This window comes from Cetorhinus maximus, chromosome X (assembly GCF_964194155.1).
Source record: "Cetorhinus maximus chromosome X, sCetMax3.hap1.1, whole genome shotgun sequence".
Lineage (NCBI taxonomy): Eukaryota > Metazoa > Chordata > Chondrichthyes > Lamniformes > Cetorhinidae > Cetorhinus > Cetorhinus maximus.
The window spans coordinates 9,080,997-9,100,856 of record NC_135917.1 but is presented as its reverse complement, the minus strand read 5'-3'; the positions used below and the strand labels follow the sequence as shown (position 1 = coordinate 9,100,856).

The 19,860-nt window shown below is 47.1% G+C and overlaps 1 protein-coding gene across 2 annotated transcripts in view; it reads left to right on the top strand.

Moving 5' to 3' along the window:
• The window catches only part of LOC144672753 (integrin alpha-7-like), a 192,867-nt gene that overhangs the window by 135,856 nt on the left and 37,151 nt on the right, over positions 1-19,860 (top strand). For both annotated transcript variants that reach the window (XM_078534718.1, XM_078534717.1), the window contains exons 7-11: positions 2,200-2,393; positions 7,623-7,711; positions 9,055-9,182; positions 12,399-12,494; positions 17,678-17,739. In XM_078534718.1, coding sequence (XP_078390844.1) covers positions 2,200-2,393; positions 7,623-7,711; positions 9,055-9,182; positions 12,399-12,494; positions 17,678-17,739 — 569 coding nt within the window. The remainder of the gene's footprint in view (positions 1-2,199; positions 2,394-7,622; positions 7,712-9,054; positions 9,183-12,398; positions 12,495-17,677; positions 17,740-19,860) is intronic.

Sequence of the window (19,860 nt, the reverse complement as noted above, 5' to 3'; positions counted from 1 at the left end):
ACTTGCCAAGTCTAGCATTCAATTACATTTTGCACATCGCTCCAATTTTAACTTGGCCACTCGGTAGAAAGAAACCGCTGCATACCTGACACATTCCCACTTGCTGTCATTTTATCTCCTGGATTCTCGGGAATGTCAAGGTCACCTGTGGGCAAAACTAGCTGCCGTGTTTCCTTTATTACAACAATGACTGCATTTCCAAAGTACTTCATTGGCTGTAAGGCACTTTGGGGTGGGCATTTGAGGATAAATGCAAGTCTCCCTCTTTTCCTGAGTGGAGTGATGTGGGACTGAAGGCAAATGTAGGCCCAGGCCAGGTATAGATGATCTTAGTATCATTAGTCCAGTGACACAACCATTATGGTGCCCGTATCCTTAGGTTCAGTTAGCGTAAGATTGCTCACAGTGGTGCCATGGATTGAGGAACCATTAGTGCTTTTCTGCACACTGATACCTGCCACCTTAATGAAATGCTGAGAGAGTGTGTTCTACTCTGAAGTCTCCCTTCTCTGATTCCCAGTTGGCACGGTATCCCATTCTCCTTGTCTGATTCTCCCATTCTTTTGATTCATCTCCCAGTGAGAAGGAGAATCGGAGAGGGCGGTTGCTGTTGTGTACATCATCGTGGCTGCTTTCAGACTGGCATTGCTGGATAATCAGGAACAGGTCACTCACCCGGCCTTTTGACCGGAGTGGGTGGGGATTCACTGTGGGAGATTGAAAGAGGCAGAAGAGCAAACTAGAAGTTAGCCTGAAAAGGACAGAAAATGCCTTTTATAAAATTTTGAGTTGGGTTGTGGGGAGTGAAGCTGTGCCCAGCGGCGGGGTGAGGGGTGTGTGTGGGGGTGGGGGATGTCAGTGGGGCACTGGCATGAAGAGAGTAGAGTAAATTGGGTAGATTTGGACCCCATTACACCCATTTTATGGGCATAAAATAGGATAACCAAGGGCCAATTTTGGGGAACTAGGGCCATTACCTGTTAGGCCCTTTATTTACATACCGCTACCCCCAGTTTCCATTCCACCCCTCCCCGCCAAGACATCATCAAGCCACTGCCAACACGGCAATTGCCCTGAAATTCCTCTTGTTAAAATGGCCAAGCTGTCTGCAGAAGTGGTGCCAGGCAACAGCAACTCACACAAATGATGTTAATGAGGTTCGATTTTGAGCCTCCTGCTGACTGTGGGATGCACTTTGTGCACAGTGGCCATTTCAAATGCTGCCTGGTCGGAGGAAACACAAAGCAAAGCAAGACCTGAAAAATTGGGGCTGTTTTCATGAGAATCAAGAAAGATCAGGGGTGTTTTGATGGCAGTGCTTAAAATTATGCAAGGATTGGGACAAAGCGGATAGAGACAGATTGTTCCCGGTGATTGTAGGTGCTAGAATGAGGGGACATATATAGATCATTATTAGAGGTTTCGGATAGAGAGCAGGAGAAGCCTTTTCACACAGACGGTTGTAAGGCTGTGATTTAGTGACTGAAGCAGAGATTCTGTCAATATTTAAGAATAGATTAGGTAGCAGGGTGAAGAAAAGGAATAAAGAGACATGTGAACAGGACAAGCACATGGGATTAGGACTTCCTGATCAAGTGGAGAATAAACGCTAACAAGGACTGGTTTGCTTGTCTTGACAGGGTGGATGTGGAGAGGATGTTTCCTCGTGTGGGAGAATCTAGAACTAGGGGTCACTGTTTAAAAATAAGGGGTCGCCCATTTAAGACAGAGATGAGGAGAAATGTTTTCTCTCAGAGGGTTGTGAGTCTTTGGAACTCTCTTCCTCAAAAGGTGGTGGAGGCAGAGTCTTTGAATATTTTCAAGGCAGAGCTTGATAGATTCTTGATTAACAAGGGGGTGAAAGGCTATCAGGGGGTAGGTAGGAATGTGGGGTTGAGGTTATAATCAGATCGGCCATGATCTTTTTGAATGGCGGAGCAGACTCGAAGGGCCGAGTGGCCTTCTCCTGCTCCTAATTCGTATGTTCGTATGTTGCTTGAACGGCCTGTTCCCGTGTTATCATTTCTATGTAATTCTTTAACAATTAGCAATGAATCGGGGCCTCAATATGATGACTTGTGCTGCCTGTTCCAGCTTAACCTGCTTCAGTGGCTGTTGTTGCCTTGGATTTTCCATCGATCAGACTGGTACAGATGTTCCACGACATGACTACATTATGTTGACCGGATTTTTTTGCAGGTGGACGGACCTCGTGGTTGGCGCTCCTTACTTTTTTGACCGAAAGGAAGAAATTGGTGGTGCTGTCTACGTGTACATTAACCAAGCTGGGAAGTGGAATAAAGTGCGGAGTCTCCGGCTGAATGGGACTAAAGACTCCTTGTTCGGGCTGACTGTGGCTAACATTGGAGACATCAATCAAGATGGCTTTGAAGGTAGGTCTCAGTGTTGTCCGTGGGTAGCACTGGGGACCCAAGGCCTTGGCATTTTTGCAACAATCTGAAGCAAATTACTGACCGTACAAGTTATTTTTTTTCATAAATTGTGAAAACTAGCTGAAGGGCTAATCCCCATAAAGCCATCAAGATTTCAAAACGTTGGAAAGAAAATCTGAAAACCCACAATTAAGTTAACGCCACACTTCACATTTAAAAACCTGTATGTAGTGTTCAGTTGTGCTGTGTTTGATTGTGTGAGTCTGCTTACAATTGATGCTCACTCTGCTTGATTAGTTAAGCCTGGGTGTGGACTCAGGGAAAACTGTAGAACGAACTGGAAGCCAGAGCTGAAGCGTGGAGTAGACATTTTAAAGCACTGCGAATAAGACCTGTTACACACATAGGCCTGAATTTTCCCCGCCTTGAGCGGGCTCGGCGGGAGCGGTCACAGAGTGCCACACGTGATCGGCTCCGCACCGCCAGTTTACGCACACAGGCCAATTAAGGCCCGCCCAGCTTACTAGGCGAGCGGTAGCGCTGAGCGCTACCTGTGCGGGTGGGGGGAGGAGGGAGAGTCGGGTCCAAATGCGCGAAAGAGCGCTTCAATCTCCCTGAGGCCCGGAGCTGCCTCAGGGAGATTGAAGCGTTTTTGAAAAAAAATAAATAATAGCATTAAGTAAAAAATTTAATGTGTGACTGTGTCAAATGAGATGGGACATGTTTTTATTTTTCAAAAAATGTTTTTATTCAAATTTGTAAAAGCTTTGGGAAACCTCATCCCGCTCGTGGATGAGGTTTCCTAAAAAACGTCAAGGCCGCTTGGCCTTTTCACCTGCCCGCCAACCATAAGGTTGGACGGGCAGCGTAAATTTGGAGTTAATTAGTACGTTAATGGCCTTAATAGGCCTTTCAATTATCGACGGGCACACAGCCGACTCCGGCGCATGCCCGCCGAACGAAACAGCGCGATGACTACGGGACGCACGCCTGATGTCATCGCGAGTTATTTTACATTCCGGCGTGTCGGGATCACCCCCGCACACTGACTGCAAAATCCCGGCCATAGAAACTGGTGTCACCTCTGCATAGATCTGAGATATAAAATATACAACACTGTAGAAGAAAGAAGTCAATGGGATTGAGGGTTGACAAGCCTCCAGGATTGCCCTGGAGTCTGCAGAAATGAAAGATTGATCTCCGGGATCCTGGGGCAAGCAAAAAACCCTGAGAGACAAGTCACAGGGGCATTAAAAAAAAACGTTTTTTTCATTTTCTCTGAATGCTTTCATTTATTAGTTCTAAAAATATTGGAGGTAGGGAGGGAAAACAGGCTGCTGGAGGTTGGTGAGCAGGTAATGAAACATCCAGGGATACGTTGGCAATCCTGCAACGGGTCCCTAACAGGCAGCGTTGTGGCACAAAGCAGTGAAGTTGGAGCCCGTGTTCCCGCACTGAGCTGCCAGTTTCAGTAATACCACCATTGGGAGCTGCCAAAGTACCAGGTACATAGATGGAGAGCCACCCTTGGCACTTCTTGCACTATTAGTAGTGGCATTGCCATATATTTAGAAGCATGTTGCTTGTCCACTGTCTCACTACAGATGGTGTATAGCATGCGGCAATTGTTAGAATAGGTAACGGGGGGAAAAAAAATAAACATTTTGGTCCTGAACTTCCTGGGCCTGAGGAAACAGAACCAAAGGCATGAGTCAAGGGCCAGGAACTTAGGGCAGGATCCAGTTCCACTGCCTTTCTGCCCCCTTCTGCCCACATCCAAAGATTCCGATGGGAGGAGGGAAATGCTGCTTGCTTCTGCTCCATCCCAACATCTTTGACAGAGGTGGTAGGAGTGGGTTGGCATCCCCGCCAGAAATGCCCATCAGTTCCGCCTTTGCTGTGGACAACATAATGTGAAGCAAAGCGGGCATAACTCTACCAATGTTGGGCCTAATGCCAGCTTTGCAGTGACAGCTGATGGCAGAGCTGTCAGTTGTTGTTAGGAAAGTGACAACAGTGCAATGGAGGTGCTTTATTTTCTTAGAAAAGGCATTATCTTTGGGCCACAGCACCTACACCTCTGGCATAGTATATCTAATAGTTGAGTATATTCAAGGCTGAGATTGATAGATGTTTGGACACTAAGGAGTGGGGGAATTGAGGTAGAAAATGATTGTATTGAATGGCGCGGTAGGCCTGAGGTGCTGTATGGCCTTCTCTTACTCCTATTTCTTAGTTAGTTCCAAGGTGCCACTAATTTTCTCGCCCCTCTGCCGGGCAGATGCCCAAGGGATGCTGATAATAGGGTGGTGACCTGCCCTCTTTGTGAAAGTGGTGCTACCTCAGGAATTGGGACGAGGTCAGCCCTGCTCAAATCTGGTGGCCGGAAGTTCTGCTTCACTACATTTCCGGTGGAACGAGGCATAAAGGAACTCCGACCATATTTGTATTTAAATATAATTTATTGTTCACATTTCATAAGCCTGGATATATGCAAATTAATTTCTGTTGCTAAACTGTTGGCTCTCCCTCCACCCCCCCCTCAACTTTTCAAATAAACTGTGCTCCTGACTGAACTCTCGGAATGTATTGTGTCAAAAGCACTGAAACAGGCCATTCGTTCCTTCATGCCTATGCCAGCTCTTTGAAAAGAACTATCCAATTAGTCCCTGTCTCTTTCCCTGTAGCCCATTTTGAAAGCTAGATTACAATCATCTCCGGCATTCTGATTATTAAGCATTATTCCAGATCACTAGAGTTAAACCATTTTCCTACAGTCAATAATTTTGCAACTTTTTTCAATCTACAGATGAAATAAATGATTCCGCTTATTGTGCTGTATTTTCCTAATCTAGCTGTGCTTTAAACAGTGTCTATGTTTTTGTGGTTTAGTAAGTAAATGCGCCATCTGGTTGTGATACTGAACTATACAGACTAGAATGTCCCAGGTTTCACCTCTGTTCATTGCTGAGTTGCTTGATCTCTGCCAAGCTTGCAGTTGAGTGTCTACAATCAGCCTGCACATCCCTGGTTGCTACCCAGTGATCACTGCTGCAAATGTGCTAAGGACAGGATCAGGCTAAACTGCGATAACTTCCATGGCTGAACAGCTTGTTGGTACTCATTGTTGCAATATGCCTTCAAGGGATTGCAGCATGACATCACTAGAAAGAAAGTGTGTCATGCGATCCAGTTGTAATTTCGCCTTTGCTTTCAGCAGAGCGCGCACACATTGCTCTGCAGCTCTGAAGCTTTCAATCTCTATACCCATGTATGTCCGCTCACATGGGGGCTAGAACTAATAAATGAACCCACAACATGTTTACCCAACCCCTTATGAGTGATTGATGCCTCTACACCATTATAAAAACACAACACTCATTATTGAGGCCCACATGCAAAGAGGAGGCACTTGAATCAGGCCACCAGGCTAGTATGATAAAGATGCTGAGGTAGATCTGCTGCCCTGGTTCTCAAGTGCTGGTGTTTTCTGACCCTCTGGCCAGCACTGACTGTCTCCTCACCTTGCACCTCCAACTCCTCTGGGCTACCCCTGCTTAATGCATCACCCTCCCTGTGTGCTGCCCTTTAGGTGGGTCACTGAATATTTTTAAGGCAGAGGTATATAGATTCTTGTTAGGCAAGGGAATCAAAGGTTATCGGGGTTAGATGGGAATGTGGAAATCGAAACACAAGAAGATCAGCCCTGATCTTATTGAATGGCGGAGCAGGCTTGAGGGGGCCTAATGGCCTACTCCTGTTCCCATTTCTTATGTTCTTATGTTCACTAATTAGTCCCCCACCTCTCTCCCCCACCCTCCTCCCCCACCACCAGTTAGTATCTCTGGGCTGGTGCTTGATAGGGACAGAATGAATGGCCACTCAAATAATGATGGTCAGGAAAAGACCCTCTGGTACATCCAGCCTGTCCCACACAGCTGCGACCCCTTGTGTAGCACAATATATACACTCTCCCTTTCACCTGAGACCACGAGATCTCCTGGGGGAGGCAAAAACAATAGCTAAAAACCCAGGCCCATTTGCGATAAAGAACCTGGGAAATTCTTCTCCGACCAGTTTAGATGATCAAAACTGGTCCAGGCGATCACTCTGACCCTGATAACCCAATGTGGCACCGACCTTTTTTAGCACAAGGTGATCTCTGCCCCAGCCAGAAACAGGTCTAGCTCGAACTTGAAGAAAGTCAACATCTGGCACATGAGCCGGGCCTGTTGCAGAGACTCACCAGTTCCTCCAGGAGGCGCTGGGCAGCTCTGAAACAAAGTAATGAGGTTCCTCTGGGTGCTCTTGCTCAATTGGAAGAGGTAGCAGGGAAAGATGAGTTTCACAGTGACCACGGTGCATTCAGTACAAGGTCTAAGTTCAAGCATTCACAATGCGCTGTGACGACAACGTGTGCTGAAGGAACTGACATTTCATTGCCTACCTCTGCCTTATCCTTCCGCTCCTACTTTTCCATCTCCCGCTATCCCAGCATTTCCCCCTTTAAGGGAATCGAGGCCGGGGGCAGTTTTCTCCCATTGACTGTGGGCCACTTTCACCTTTTAAGACAGTGTGAATGCCCCCTGCTCACCAATGTGTGGAATACAACCCATGTGACAGTCAGCATTCCTTAATGGGAGTGATGAAAGGTGCGGGAAACAAGTAACTTCACATCATGGGAGGCCTTTACTGATTTCCCAACACAAGGGTGTGAGTGAAGGGGCCCACACACCACAGGGGACAACCCAACCCCTAATCTCCACTGTTGGAATGGTGAGTAAAAATAGGAACAGGTGGAGGCCATTCAGCCCGTTGAGGCCATTCTACCACTCAATTAGATCATGCTGATCGACATCTAAGTCCATTTACCAGCCTTGGCTTCATACCCTTGTCTGGCAAAAAATCTCTCAATCTCAGATTTAAAATTGTTAATTGAGTTTAACATCTACTATTTTTTGTGGGAGAGAGTTCCACATTTCACTTTTTTGCACAAAGCGCTCTTTGAATGGCCTGGCTCTGACTATATGGTTGTGTTCCTTTGGTCCTGGACTCCCCATCAGTGGAAAACGTTTCTGAGCTGCCATGTTACAGATTGAATCTAGCCGAGGCACCTGGTTATGAACTTTCAAAAAAGCCGACTGATTCTAGCAAACCTGAAACATTGAGCATGTTGTGTACTTGCTTGAACAGACTGAATTTAAGAACAATTTTCTCTTGCTCTGTAAGACATTGCTGTTGGGGCCCCCTACGATGGACATGGGAAGGTCTACATCTACCATGGAAACAACTTCGGGCTTAATGTGACACCAGCTCAGGTAACTAATTCATTAGTTAATTAAAAGAACTACAGTCTCTGTTTCTAAAGGGATTTAAGAATCACACATACAATTTTAGCTTCTGTTTCGAACTTGGCTGAGTCAACTAATGTTGCAGGCTCATGGCTTAGATATTTAGAGACTGGGACAATTCCATTATTCCAGGCGGGATCATTTACTGAAGCGCCCAAAGTCCCACAGGTCCAGGGTGGTGCGCACTGCAGGGGTGGGTGGTGGGGGGGGGAGGGTCAAAATAGTCTCCGTTCACCTCAGGGACTAATGTATTGCTGTGAGTCCAGTCCTGGTAAATGGGATGAAAGGCGACTTTTGTGGCCTGCTGCAAGGATCCAAATGAAATGGGTCTGTGGCAGTCTGAAACCAGTTTCAATCAACTGCGAGGCTGTGGCACAAAACTGTCCATAGTTGGGACTAAACGCAGAGGGCCAGATTTTCCTCTTGTGTGTAAATGGGGCAGGGAAGATTGCCCACAGGTAACGCAGTCTACCTGATTCTCTGGTAATCGGGTAGGCTGCTCTGCAGGTGGGCAGTCATCCCAGTCCCCTCTTCTTTCCATGCTCTACTCAGAAAGTGCTGAAGAGCAAAACCTCTCTCCTAGTCCTGCTCACAGAAGCTACAAGGGTGGGAAATGGAAATATTCCTGAGGCAGAGTGCTTTCTGAGGTTGCAGTTACTTGCTGAGGTGCTTTCATCCTGGTCTGTGCTACACTTGACCTTGGAGTGCAAGGAACTAAGAGTGAGGAAGTGTTTCATTCCACGGTAGAGATCCTTCTCTCAGAGGAGAAGAAGATTCGCTTCAAGATGGATTGGGATGAGGAAGGAGGGGAAGAACAGCACAGTAGTGGAACTGCAATGCTTACTGCTTGGTATTTTTGGCACTGGGCCCATGATGTCGTGGGCCCAATGTGAGTACTCATGAGGAACGACTGGTCTGACTGGTGTCAATAGCTGTGCAGTGGGGAAGGGGTGGCATATGTCTGCATTCAATGGGGTAACTAATTTTGGGTAAAAGTAGGAAACGGGTGATATTGGATTCTCCTGAATCTCATTTCTAGCGAGGTCAAATCAGGAGAGATTTCAAACGGGCAGCTGATTCAAAATCAAACGGATTGGGTTAATGGCCAAAATCAAAATTACCCCCAATATATGGTAAAGCTGACGCTGTTTCAGGCCTGTTTGACATGAACTGAGGTTGGATGAGTTTTATTTAGTAACTAGGAGATGAGAAAATGGCTGAATTAAGGGGATATGTGATTTTAGAAATGAGTCTGTACTTCGAACGATCAATTCTTTTGTGCTGTTGAACTGTGTGTTTTGTGCTCTCAGATAATCGAAGGCGAAACTGTCGGAGTGACAAAATTCGGATACTCTGTAGCCGGAGGACTAGACATCGATGATAATTTTTACCCAGATATGGTGGTCGGGTCGCTCTCAGACTCTGTGGTTCTGTTCAGGTGAGGCGTCGGGGAGTACTCCTTCACACAGCTGGAGTGGATAGCTGGGAAAAGCAGTGGAGGCCAGGAGCCATGTAAGAAACATCTGGATGCTGTAATAGCGAAGCAGTAGGGTTGGTATTCTGGAAGGAGATCCAATAAATTGGAGTGGCACCTTCATCGAAGACAATTCTGTGACTAGAGAGTGGAAAGGAGTATAAGTCTTGGGATATAATGTTTATTGGACTGTTAAAATATGCAAAGTGTGATTTTTACAAGTAACGGAATCTAACTCCCATTGGTCACTTTGTTCTGAGGTGCTTCTCTATTACACCAAATCGAATGAAATGGGTTGGTTCAATGCTGGACATCAAATCTGAAATTGGGTAGGAATTTGGATATCCAGATGGAACTATTGGTCAAACAAATGGTACTAGTGCTGTATCTGGTCGGGGGAGGGGTGGTGGTGGGGGGGGGGCGCGCGCGGGGGTTGGGGGGAGGGGCGTCCCCTTTAGAACAGCAGATGGTGCTACAGAAAAACAGGAAGGAGACTTGAACCTTTCACGGAGTTTCCCATGTCCAGCCAGCTGTCTGCCAAACGACGAAGGCAAGAAAAAGATTTAAAGGAAACCAGATATCAAGTTATTCTTACGCAGCTCCAAGGCATCAGCTCAATCAATGTCTTTGTGGAAGTTTGTGGGCAGTTCACCACAGGCTGAAAGTATTGCCTGCAAAGTCCAGAGGAGAAATTGGAGACAAAATTATGAGGCCCTTAGAGAGAGTAGTAAAAAATGAACATAGTGTCACTGGATCAGCCAGCATTTATTGCCCATCCCTAATTGCCCTCGTTCAGAGGGTATTTAAGAGTCAACCACATTGCTGTGGGCCTGGAGTCACATGTAGGCCAGACCAGGTAAGGACAGCAGATTTCCTTCCCTAAAGGGCATTAGTGAACCAGATGGGTATTTATGACCATGGTTTCATAATCATCATATGTTTAATTGCAGATTTTTATTGAATTAAAATTTCATTATTGGCCACAGTGGGATATGAACCCAGATCCCTAGGGGATTACCCTACATCTTTAGACTGCTAATCCAGTGATAATACCACTATGCCACTGCCTCCCCCACCAACAAATATCCTGCCAGTCTGTCCTTAGAAGACCAGTGGTGGATATGCAGATTCTGGAGTCCCCTGGTTGAGAAGAGACTTGCCTCTCAATGAATGCTTCATTAATTTGTGACTTAGCTTGATTCCGAACTTGAAGGTCCAATAAATCATATCTCATTACTTGGATGCTCGATCATATAGCACCAGCCTACTTTATGGGCAGAATTTTGCCCTTGGCGTGCGGGATTGGCGGGGGCGGTTGGGAAGCCGACCGCTGCCCGCAATTGGCACCGCATGGCGATTTTACACGGGCGGGCCAATTAGGGCCCGCCCAGCGTGATACACAAGCGGCAGCGCTGAGCATTGTCTGTGTGGGCGGGGGCAGGAGGGTGAGCGGGCTGAGTGCGAGCTTTGCACATGCACGCAAGAGAGCGCAGAATAATCTCTCTGAGGCACGGAGCTGCCTCAGGGAGATGAAGAAGGTATTGATAAAATAAAGAACAGAAAAATGTCACAAAACATGTCTCCTCATGTGACTCTGTCATGAGGGGAAATGTTTTTAATTCAAGTGTAAAATTTTTGTTTGCTATTGGAAACCTCATCCTGCCCGTGGATGAGGTTTCCTAAAAAGTGCAAAGGCCGCTTGGCCTTTTCGCCTGCCCGCCTACCGTAAGGTTGGACGGGCAGCATAAATTTGAATTTAATTACCTTTCGAATGGCCTTAACAGGCCTTTTAATTGTCGGCGGGCGTGCTGCCAACTCTGGTGCGCGCCCACCAAACGAAGTATCGTGGGACTGCGCGATGACGTTGATGACATCGGGACACTCGCCTGACGTCACCACGCGCCATTTTACGCTCGGCTGAGTCGGGCAGGCAAGTGCCCGCTCGCCGAGCTTAATATTCTGCCCTATAAATACTTCATTAGTAACAAAGAGCTTAAATAGTGAGAAGGGTTGCTGCATCAAAATGGCGTGGAGTCACAATATGTGGGTTGGTAGCTCCGATTCCTCACATGGCTGGGGCATTGAGAGAGGGAGTGAACGGTGATTAAAAATGCTTCCCTGATGCACAAATTTATAAGGTAAATCAAACTGCGTCATTTTGAACCACAGCCAAATAGACAGTCACTGATACATAGGCAAAATATTGCAAATGCTGGGAATCTGCAATAAAAACAGAAAATGCTGGAAAAGCTCAGCGGGTCTGGCAGCATCTGTGGAGAGAGAAACAGAGTCAATGTTTCAGGTTGATGACCTTTTATCAGAACTGGAACATGTGAGAAATGTGACAGGTTTTAGGCAACTAGACAGGCGGGGAAAAGCGGGTGGGGAGGAAAGAACAAAATGGAAGGTCGGTGATAGGGTGGAAGGCAGGCGAAATTATAGTAAATGTCGAAAGGAATGATGGCGCAAGGCAAAAGGAGATGGTAATGGGACAAGGCAAAAGTGATTAATTTTTAAAGCACCTTCTTGAGGAGCAAGTGTTGCCCCAACACCACAGTCATCCCAATACTCCCCTCACGGGACTTAGAGGGCCATTGCCAGAGAGGTAGGCAGGCCCAACATTGAGGTCTCCTGGTTGGCCAGTTGCCTTTGGAGATGCAGTCAGTGCCGGTAGCTCTCCTCAATTGCTCAGATGAGGCCTGAGGCCCGATTTCCATCGACCCTCAGGCCCATGCTGGCTTTGAGCCTGCGGATGGATTTTTACCCCGATGAGATGAATAAACAATTGAGAAATTCTAACTAAAAAGTAAAATAAGATTTCAGACTGCATTGCTGAAAAAAGAGATATTTCAAAGCTTTTCGTCTTGCACTCAGCAGGACACTTCGCAAGAATACTAATATGAGGGAAAACAACAATTTATACTGTATGAGAAGATAGTGTTGATTGGTTTGCAAATGGACTCTGATTGATAGAGGCGATACCAATCAGCACTCTCTTCTCATACAGTATAAATTGTTGTTTTCCCCTTATATTGGTATTTTTGGGACTGATCTGCTTCGACATGTCTCCTTTTTCAGCAATATTCAAGTTCTGTACTACCAAACGACTATTTCAGACTGTGGTCAGGCCAGAGCATCAGTATCCCCACATCATTTCTGAATTTTTGTCTTTTTCTTCAGAGCGTGTCCTGTCATTGACGTGGAGTACCAGGTTTCCATCCATCCCCAGCAAATTGATCTGGAATTCGAGAACTGCAGACGTGTCCCAGGGACCTGGTAAGAATCGATTGCAAAAGGACAATGGAACCTAAATACATGTTTCCCCTGAATTCAGGCAGCAGGGGACTTACAGTCTGCTCGTCTTAAAAGGAAATACGGCCGAAATCTCCTGTATACAGGTTCTCTCTGCGTTTAAGAGTCGCAAAAAGGAGAAAAAAAGATTGAGAGGCGACCTGTTGGAGGCCTTTATAATTATGGAAGGGTTTGATAGGATAGGATGTGGACAAGATGTCATCATTTTAAGGGGAGACCAGAATTGGGGGCCATAAATATCAGATAGTCACTAATAAATCCAATAAGGATTTCAGAAGAAACTTCTTTCCCCAGAGTGGTGAGAATGTGGAACTCAATACCAGAGGGAGTGGTTGAGGGGAATAACATAGATATATTTCAGGGGAAGCTGGAGGGAGAGAGGAATAGAAGGATTTGCTGATAAAATGAGATGAAGAGGGGCAGGAGGAGGCTCCTGTGGTGCGTAATCACCAGTATAGACCTGTTGGGCTGAATGGCCTATTTCTGTGCTGTAAATACTAAGTAATTCAACATAAAGAAGAGGCCCCAGTGGCTCAGTGGGTAAATGCACATTCCTTTACTGGCGAGTCACGTAGGCCAGGAAGGTTCCAACTTTGACCTCTAGTCTACTTACTGCAGGTACAGCAATTGACCCGAGAACCCCTGAGGCAGGTCTGTGCATAATGACTATGCAGAGACCCCTACAGGAAAGGGGTTGTTGGGTGATGGTGGGATGGGATGGGGAGAGAAGATTTCCTCTTTGCACTTTTCGTTATGAAATCGTGAACCTATTCATAAAGAATGGGTTTAGGATTTTATTGCACACCGTATGCACACAGGTCATTTCCCTCAGGGTCAGGCTTAGATGTGATGCCACCCATAGTCAAGCAGCCAAGATGAGCATCTGGCACATGAAGAATAGCAACTTGGGCCGGGTACCCAGAGACTGACTAGTACCCGCGGAACCATGCTCTGGCGGAGGTCAGTCCCTTTAGGAAAGGAGGGGGGTACGTAAATTAGTCAAGAATGGAAAGGCCCCTGTTCACTTCAGGAAGGTTATGTTACTGGGAGAAAATGCCAGCACCCTTGTCAGTACTAGTGCATAGGTGCCTTGAAATTACTGTTAGTATCACAGTGAACCTGCGCAAATTGTGCAATAGCGGGAGAGAGGAGCATGCAGTTAATGAAGATATTTTGCATGCTGCCAAGTTTGCTGCTTGAAGGAGGTGATTTTAGCGCTGAACACGTGCGTTAGACTGGTAAAGGCCTTTATTGCTGGCATAATAGGCCTTTAAATCCAAAGTGCCACCATTTCCTAAGGCTCCCACTTTGCTCGCAGTGGGCGGGCTTTTAACCCTTAGGCTTCTTGGCTGTGCTGACAGATGATCTGCCACAAAGCTGAGCTACAGCCAAGAGTATTTTGTGTACAATGGGTATTCACCAGCACTGAGGAGAAGCAGCAAGAACAAGAAAGGGTGGCGCTTAATACAGGATGGCACACAAGACATATCATCACCCTAATACCACGCTGTTGGGTCTACCATAACCAAGCACCACTCCTGGAAGTGACTGAAGAACAGAGCCCTAGGAGGCTGGGGTTAAGTAGCAAGGCTGTGCTATCTCTTCAGTGCGGACCTTCATACACAATCAACACCAATGTACAACTGCTAGGTGACCACCAGTGCAGAATATTGCAAGTGAATGTCCCCTTCTCTGGGGCACTCTTCATTTTATTACAATCATCTGGACCACCCTTATTTAAATTGCTAAAAGGAGTGGGAAGCCAAAGGTATCTTGTGCAGCCCTGATCATGACATCTTGACACCAAGCATTGACAGCTGGATGCTGGTAAAATAAGGATTGTGCTAGAATAAGAATGAGCCATGAAGCTACAATTGTGATCCTAAAGGAACACTTTCAATGTCTCTGGAACTCACGGTGTGTAATCTTAGCCAGCAAACAGGCCTCACAATTGCAACAGAAGACGGGATGCCAAAGTCAGAGGGCACAAGTGGCGAGAAATGATGTGCCAAGCCACCCGTGCTGTAAGGAAGACTGGGCAGTAATTCAAGATGGCTTCACATCGTGCAGTGCAGTTCACCTGCAACCCACATCTGCAAATTAACCATCCCAAGCAACAGTGTCCTGCGCAGTTTCCTCAAACACTGGCAATTCCCATATTTTGCTGTGGTCCTGCTTTAATTAACCTAAGACACAATGTTGAAATCAAATGCAACTGAATTCAAACCTCATAGCTGCAAATTCGGTCCACTTCCTGGCGTGCGAATGTTGTTAGTGTGATCCATGGCAGTCTTTATGTGAGTGTTTCACATCAAGCCTACTGGTTTTTCTCGGAGATCCCCTTCAGGAAGGAGTGAGTGTGCTGGCTGTCTACAGGGTTTCGTCACAAGCCTGCTGCAATCCCCCACGTCCCCAAACCGTCCTGGAGCGTACGTTGTGATGGTCTGAGTCAGTCGTGCCCAGTGCTGCCCTGGCTGCTTGGCCCCACTCACTCGCTGCCACATCTGTGTGATCGCGCAAGTGTACCATTGACCTGAGAACCTGTCACCTGATCCACGACTGCTACTGGCATTCCACATTTGTGCGACAGTCCAAACTTTGGACAGCAACGAGGTCTTTGACTCCTTGCCTCAGATTGGCTCCGTACTGCTCACTGGCCTGGCCATGTATTCTGCAAGTGACTCACATAGATGGTCCTGCTCAGATGGCAGTCTGCGTCTCTAAGAAGGCCCTGCGAAGTCTGAATCCCCAGATGCTGTAGCTCGTGGCCATATTGGGCCTCCAGCTGATGGAGGCTTGACCTTCAGCAGCCATCCGCCAATGGCTCATCCTCCCTTGTGTGTTGTGATTGGCCTTCGACATCTGCCAGGGCTCTGCCGTTGCTTTTTTTAAAAACTCATTCACAGGATGTGGGCTTTGCTGGCTGGGCCAGCATTTACTGCCCATCCCTAGTTGCCCTTATTCAGGAGCATTTACGAGTCAACCACATTGCTGTGGGACTGGAGTCACATGTAGGCCAGACCAGGTAAGGACGGCAGATTTCCTTCCCTAAAGGGACATTAGTGAACCAGATGGGTTTTCACAACAATCGACAATGGTTTCATGGTCATCATTAGACTTTTAATTCCAGATTTTTATTGAATTCAAATTCAACCATCCGATTCAAACCCGGGTCCCCAGAGCCTTACCCTGGGTCTCTGGATTACTAGTCCAGTGACAATACCACCATGCCATCGCTTGGTGGAGGTAATTGTGACTGCAGGGTGCTGTGTGGTGCAGGCTTGCTCAAGGGCCCTGGATGCATCTTCACTCTATTCCGAAGAAAGGAGAGAATGTTCAAACGCTGCCTCGGTTAGCCATGTTGCAACCTGAGTGATACCCGAGTGATGTTACTCGGGGTTCGGTATGTGCCTGCACGACAGCCGTTCATCAGGATAACATCAGGTGACTTAGAATGAGAAAACTAGTCGTGAGGTTGTGGGGTCAGCTGTGACCTCTGACCTAGCTGTCCCTCACTCCTTCGATGCTCTCCCAGCCAGATTTCACCAAGGGCGACCCCCTCCTACACGATCAGGGGCGTTTTGCACTGCTTGGGACCCCCAGCAGTACGCCTGGGCTCCCACCAGTTACAGGCCATTTTGTTTGACAAGCCAAAGAGTAGAATTGTTATCTTGTGTGTACTTAGATTGCTGACAGTGTCCTGGAGTTCAGTGATGGGCAGCTGGGCGCAAACTAAATAGGCCTCATCCTGGCTAGTGGGTGCGTAAGCCATGTGAACCTGCTTAAATTGTTGCTGCTGCGCACACAGGTTCTAGTTGAAACTCCTGCATACAGAAGAATCCCAGGCATTCTTTGCTCTGGTTCACTCGTGCCAGTACTGCAAAGGTGCTTAGATGTGTATCTCAGTGCCGTTGACATTCTTTTTTGCAGAGTTTATCGAATCTAACGTATCTTCCTTATAACATTCCAGGTCGTGCAGGGTGAAGAGACACCATTGAGCCTTTTTCAGCTATTTTCTTCCCATTCAGGTTGCACCAGGTGCTTTTCGGGGGTGGGAGTGGGGAGGGAGGGGGGGATCTCTATTCCTGCCACAACTGATCCACCCCCCTCTATGTCTTGACTCCCTCAATAAAGTCTGCCAGTGCCTGACCATCAAACCTGCATTCTCTTGGCCTTGCAACACCACAGTCGCAGAGTAAGCAGACACACACGGCTCCCGTGCATCATTGCAGGGGCTCGATGTCAATGCCTGATGCTGGGTTGCTGCTGTAATAAAATGCTGGAAATCTGATTTGCTGGGTGGCAGGGGCAGGGGAGGGGTAATAGTCTAACTGCTGCTACTGTTGCATTGGCCGGCCCGGTTGTACTCCTGACAGCAGTCAAAAGGCAGGTCACCGAGCATGTTTGCTAACACTTGGAAAACCAAAGCAATGCTCATGTAACTCAAAAAGCAATTTCTAGGCTAGAATGTAGCAGAGAGAGAGAGAGAGAGGTGGGGGAATAAGATTGGTTGGGTGGGTGGTTGTGGGGGTCATTTTCTCCATGTGTGTGATAACATGCTGGGAAATAGTGAGCGTGCCAGCCATGACTTTTAAGCCACTCTGTACTTGGACTGTTAACCCCTCCACCCCAACAAATGAGCAACAAAATGATTTGTTTGGAGCGCTCAAGGTATGAGTCGAAAAGTGGTCCTGCCTGCAAAGAGTGCAGCTACGATGACCCTCGCACACTGAAAGACCTGCACAGCTTTCAAAGTACGTCTCTACTGCCTCTTTCTCTAAAAAACCTGTTCAAATAAGGGGCGGAGTTTCACAGCCCCATCGGGGCGGGGGCAGGGCTGTTAAAAATGCGGCGAAGCCGTTCAAAAGTCCGTTGACTTTGGCGGGGCCGGAAAATCCCGCTGGCCGTGAAATTTTGCCCAATGTGTCACCTCCAAATTCCCAATGCTGAGTATCGCAAATTAGAATTGGAACAGTGCAACTGACCACATTGCCCTTTACCATTCAAATTAAGCCCTATTGAGTTGCTGCTGGATTCAGTCATTCCTGCTGCCATGAACTGCGAGCGGGGCAGGAGTTGCAGTGTTAATGGTTATATTTCCGTGCTTGTTTTAAGATCTAATTGACGGTGTCTTTTCTATCCCACAGTATTGATGTCAGGGCCTGCTTCCTTTATAGATCGAAGCCTGAATCCTACAACCCCAGGATTGGTAAGTTCAACAACAGAATGGCCCATATTGTCCACATGGGCTTTTAAAAAAGGGGGAATGGGAAGTTCATGATGCATTAACATGTGTGGAAGTCACGCGCTAAATGGGATTGGCGGAAAACTGAGCAGTTGGCGCAATCCGCTGGGTTTCCACATGGTCTTGAGTGGCAAAAGGTTGTCTTTGAGAGAAATGGTGTTGAGGTCAATTGTTTTTGAGTTTCTGCTGTGCACCATGTAAAAGGAGCATGCGATCACCACAACAGGTATAACAATGAAAGAAATTGTGTTTATAGAGCTCTTGCCGCCATCTGTCAAAAATGTCCAAAAATACGCCTTGTGGAACAGATTGCTTTGAAGTGTTGCAAGTGTTACTATGTTGGCAAGCGCAGCAACCATCTTGCGCGCAATACGATGCTGCAAACAGCAATAAAGCTGAATGGCCAGTTAATCTATTTTTGCTGAGGGAGGAATGTTGACCAGGATGCTAGGATCAATGCACTGCTTGTTTTTGTGAATTGTGCTGGGGGGGATCTTTAATAGCCACCTGAACTTGTGGTACAGGCACTCAGGACTTTGGCTTATTATCTCATCTGAGGGTTGCCCTCTCCAAAAGTGCAACACTCCCTCTGGGGTATTCACTGGGTGCCAGGCCAGATTGTGCAGTCAAGTTCAGTTGTAGAGGAGCTTTGAGCTTACAACATTCTTATTCTGAGGTGACAGGGCTGCCAACTGAGCCTAGCCGGCACTTGCTGTGGGAATGTGTGCCTATGTAGGCATTTCTGATGGCGTCAATATGGGTTCAACTGACTGCTTTCAGAATGCTGACAAAATGGCAGAAAGGGACTCCTCAAACCTTTATCTACCAATTACAACCCCCGCCCCCACCAGGAACTACTGAGCCCGATTCAGTGAATGGGATCTCACTGAGGGACAGTGCTCTGAGAGAACATGTCATGATCTTTGGCACCTATTCATGGCACAGCTGGCAGAAGCGAACTACTGCACTGTAAACTGCAGCATCCAGTATTCCGGTGGGCGTTTTTCATACTTGCTGCATTCCCCAGTGTGCAGGGGGTGGTTACACAAATGTGGGAGCTCTTGATCCCAGGAACATCCTGGGATCAGAAAGGGATTCCACTGCATCACTCTGCAGATGGTACACCATCTGCAGTTTCAGAATTGTGTACCTCCTGGGGCAGTGTTCGAGCAGTTGGGCAAACTAAACATGGAGGAGATATGGATCTGAAGGACTCGACCTACCTCCATTCATAACACTTGTGGCAACCATTCATACTGAACAAGGGTGGAGGTACAATGAGGACAGTGCCAAAACCAGGGTGCTGATGGAACCAGCCTTTTGAAGCAACAGCTCAGATGTTTGGAATTCATCGGGTGCGATGGGGAGATCATACCTTATCCACCGCTTAACCACACCACAGTATGTTGCATTTCGCACAACATTGCTCTTGTTAGAATCTCCCCATGGACATCAGTGGGCAGCAACCCAGAGAGGGGGAGAATGAAGGCAATGGCGATGGGCAACAAGACACCCACCCAGGCATTGCCATTGGAGAACGGTGTGAAAGATGGTGCTTATTTCCTTACAACACTCAGATGTGTGGCTTGAATGCATGAATTTCCAGTTTGTATTGCTCTCATTGTGGCGCTGTCATTTTTACTGTATTCTAGGAAATATGAGAAGGAATGGCACCAAATAAATAATGTCTGACACAAATTGAAATTGAAGAATTTTATTTACATGTGGCGTGTCTGATTCCTGTGCACAATGAACTGTTTTCCCTCTGTGCTTTCAACATGCAACTCCCAAGTGTTGACATGTATTCCCTTTGCATTCCTCTTGCGCCTTATCATGCCACTCATGTCTCAATGCTCTTAATGTACGGTGAAATTTTATAAGCTTCTGCAAGCAAATGCGCCAGCCATTTTGTGCACAGCAGGATTCCACTGAAAAGGTGTACCTAGATGAGTTTTGGCTGCACTGTGTTGGAGAGGAAAGGGACCCCCCCCCACTGTTCTTCCCCACGTCGTGACATGGAATCTCTTAATCTCCACCTAAACCAGTGGAACGGGCGGCGGGTCCCCGTTTAACGTCTCCTCTGAG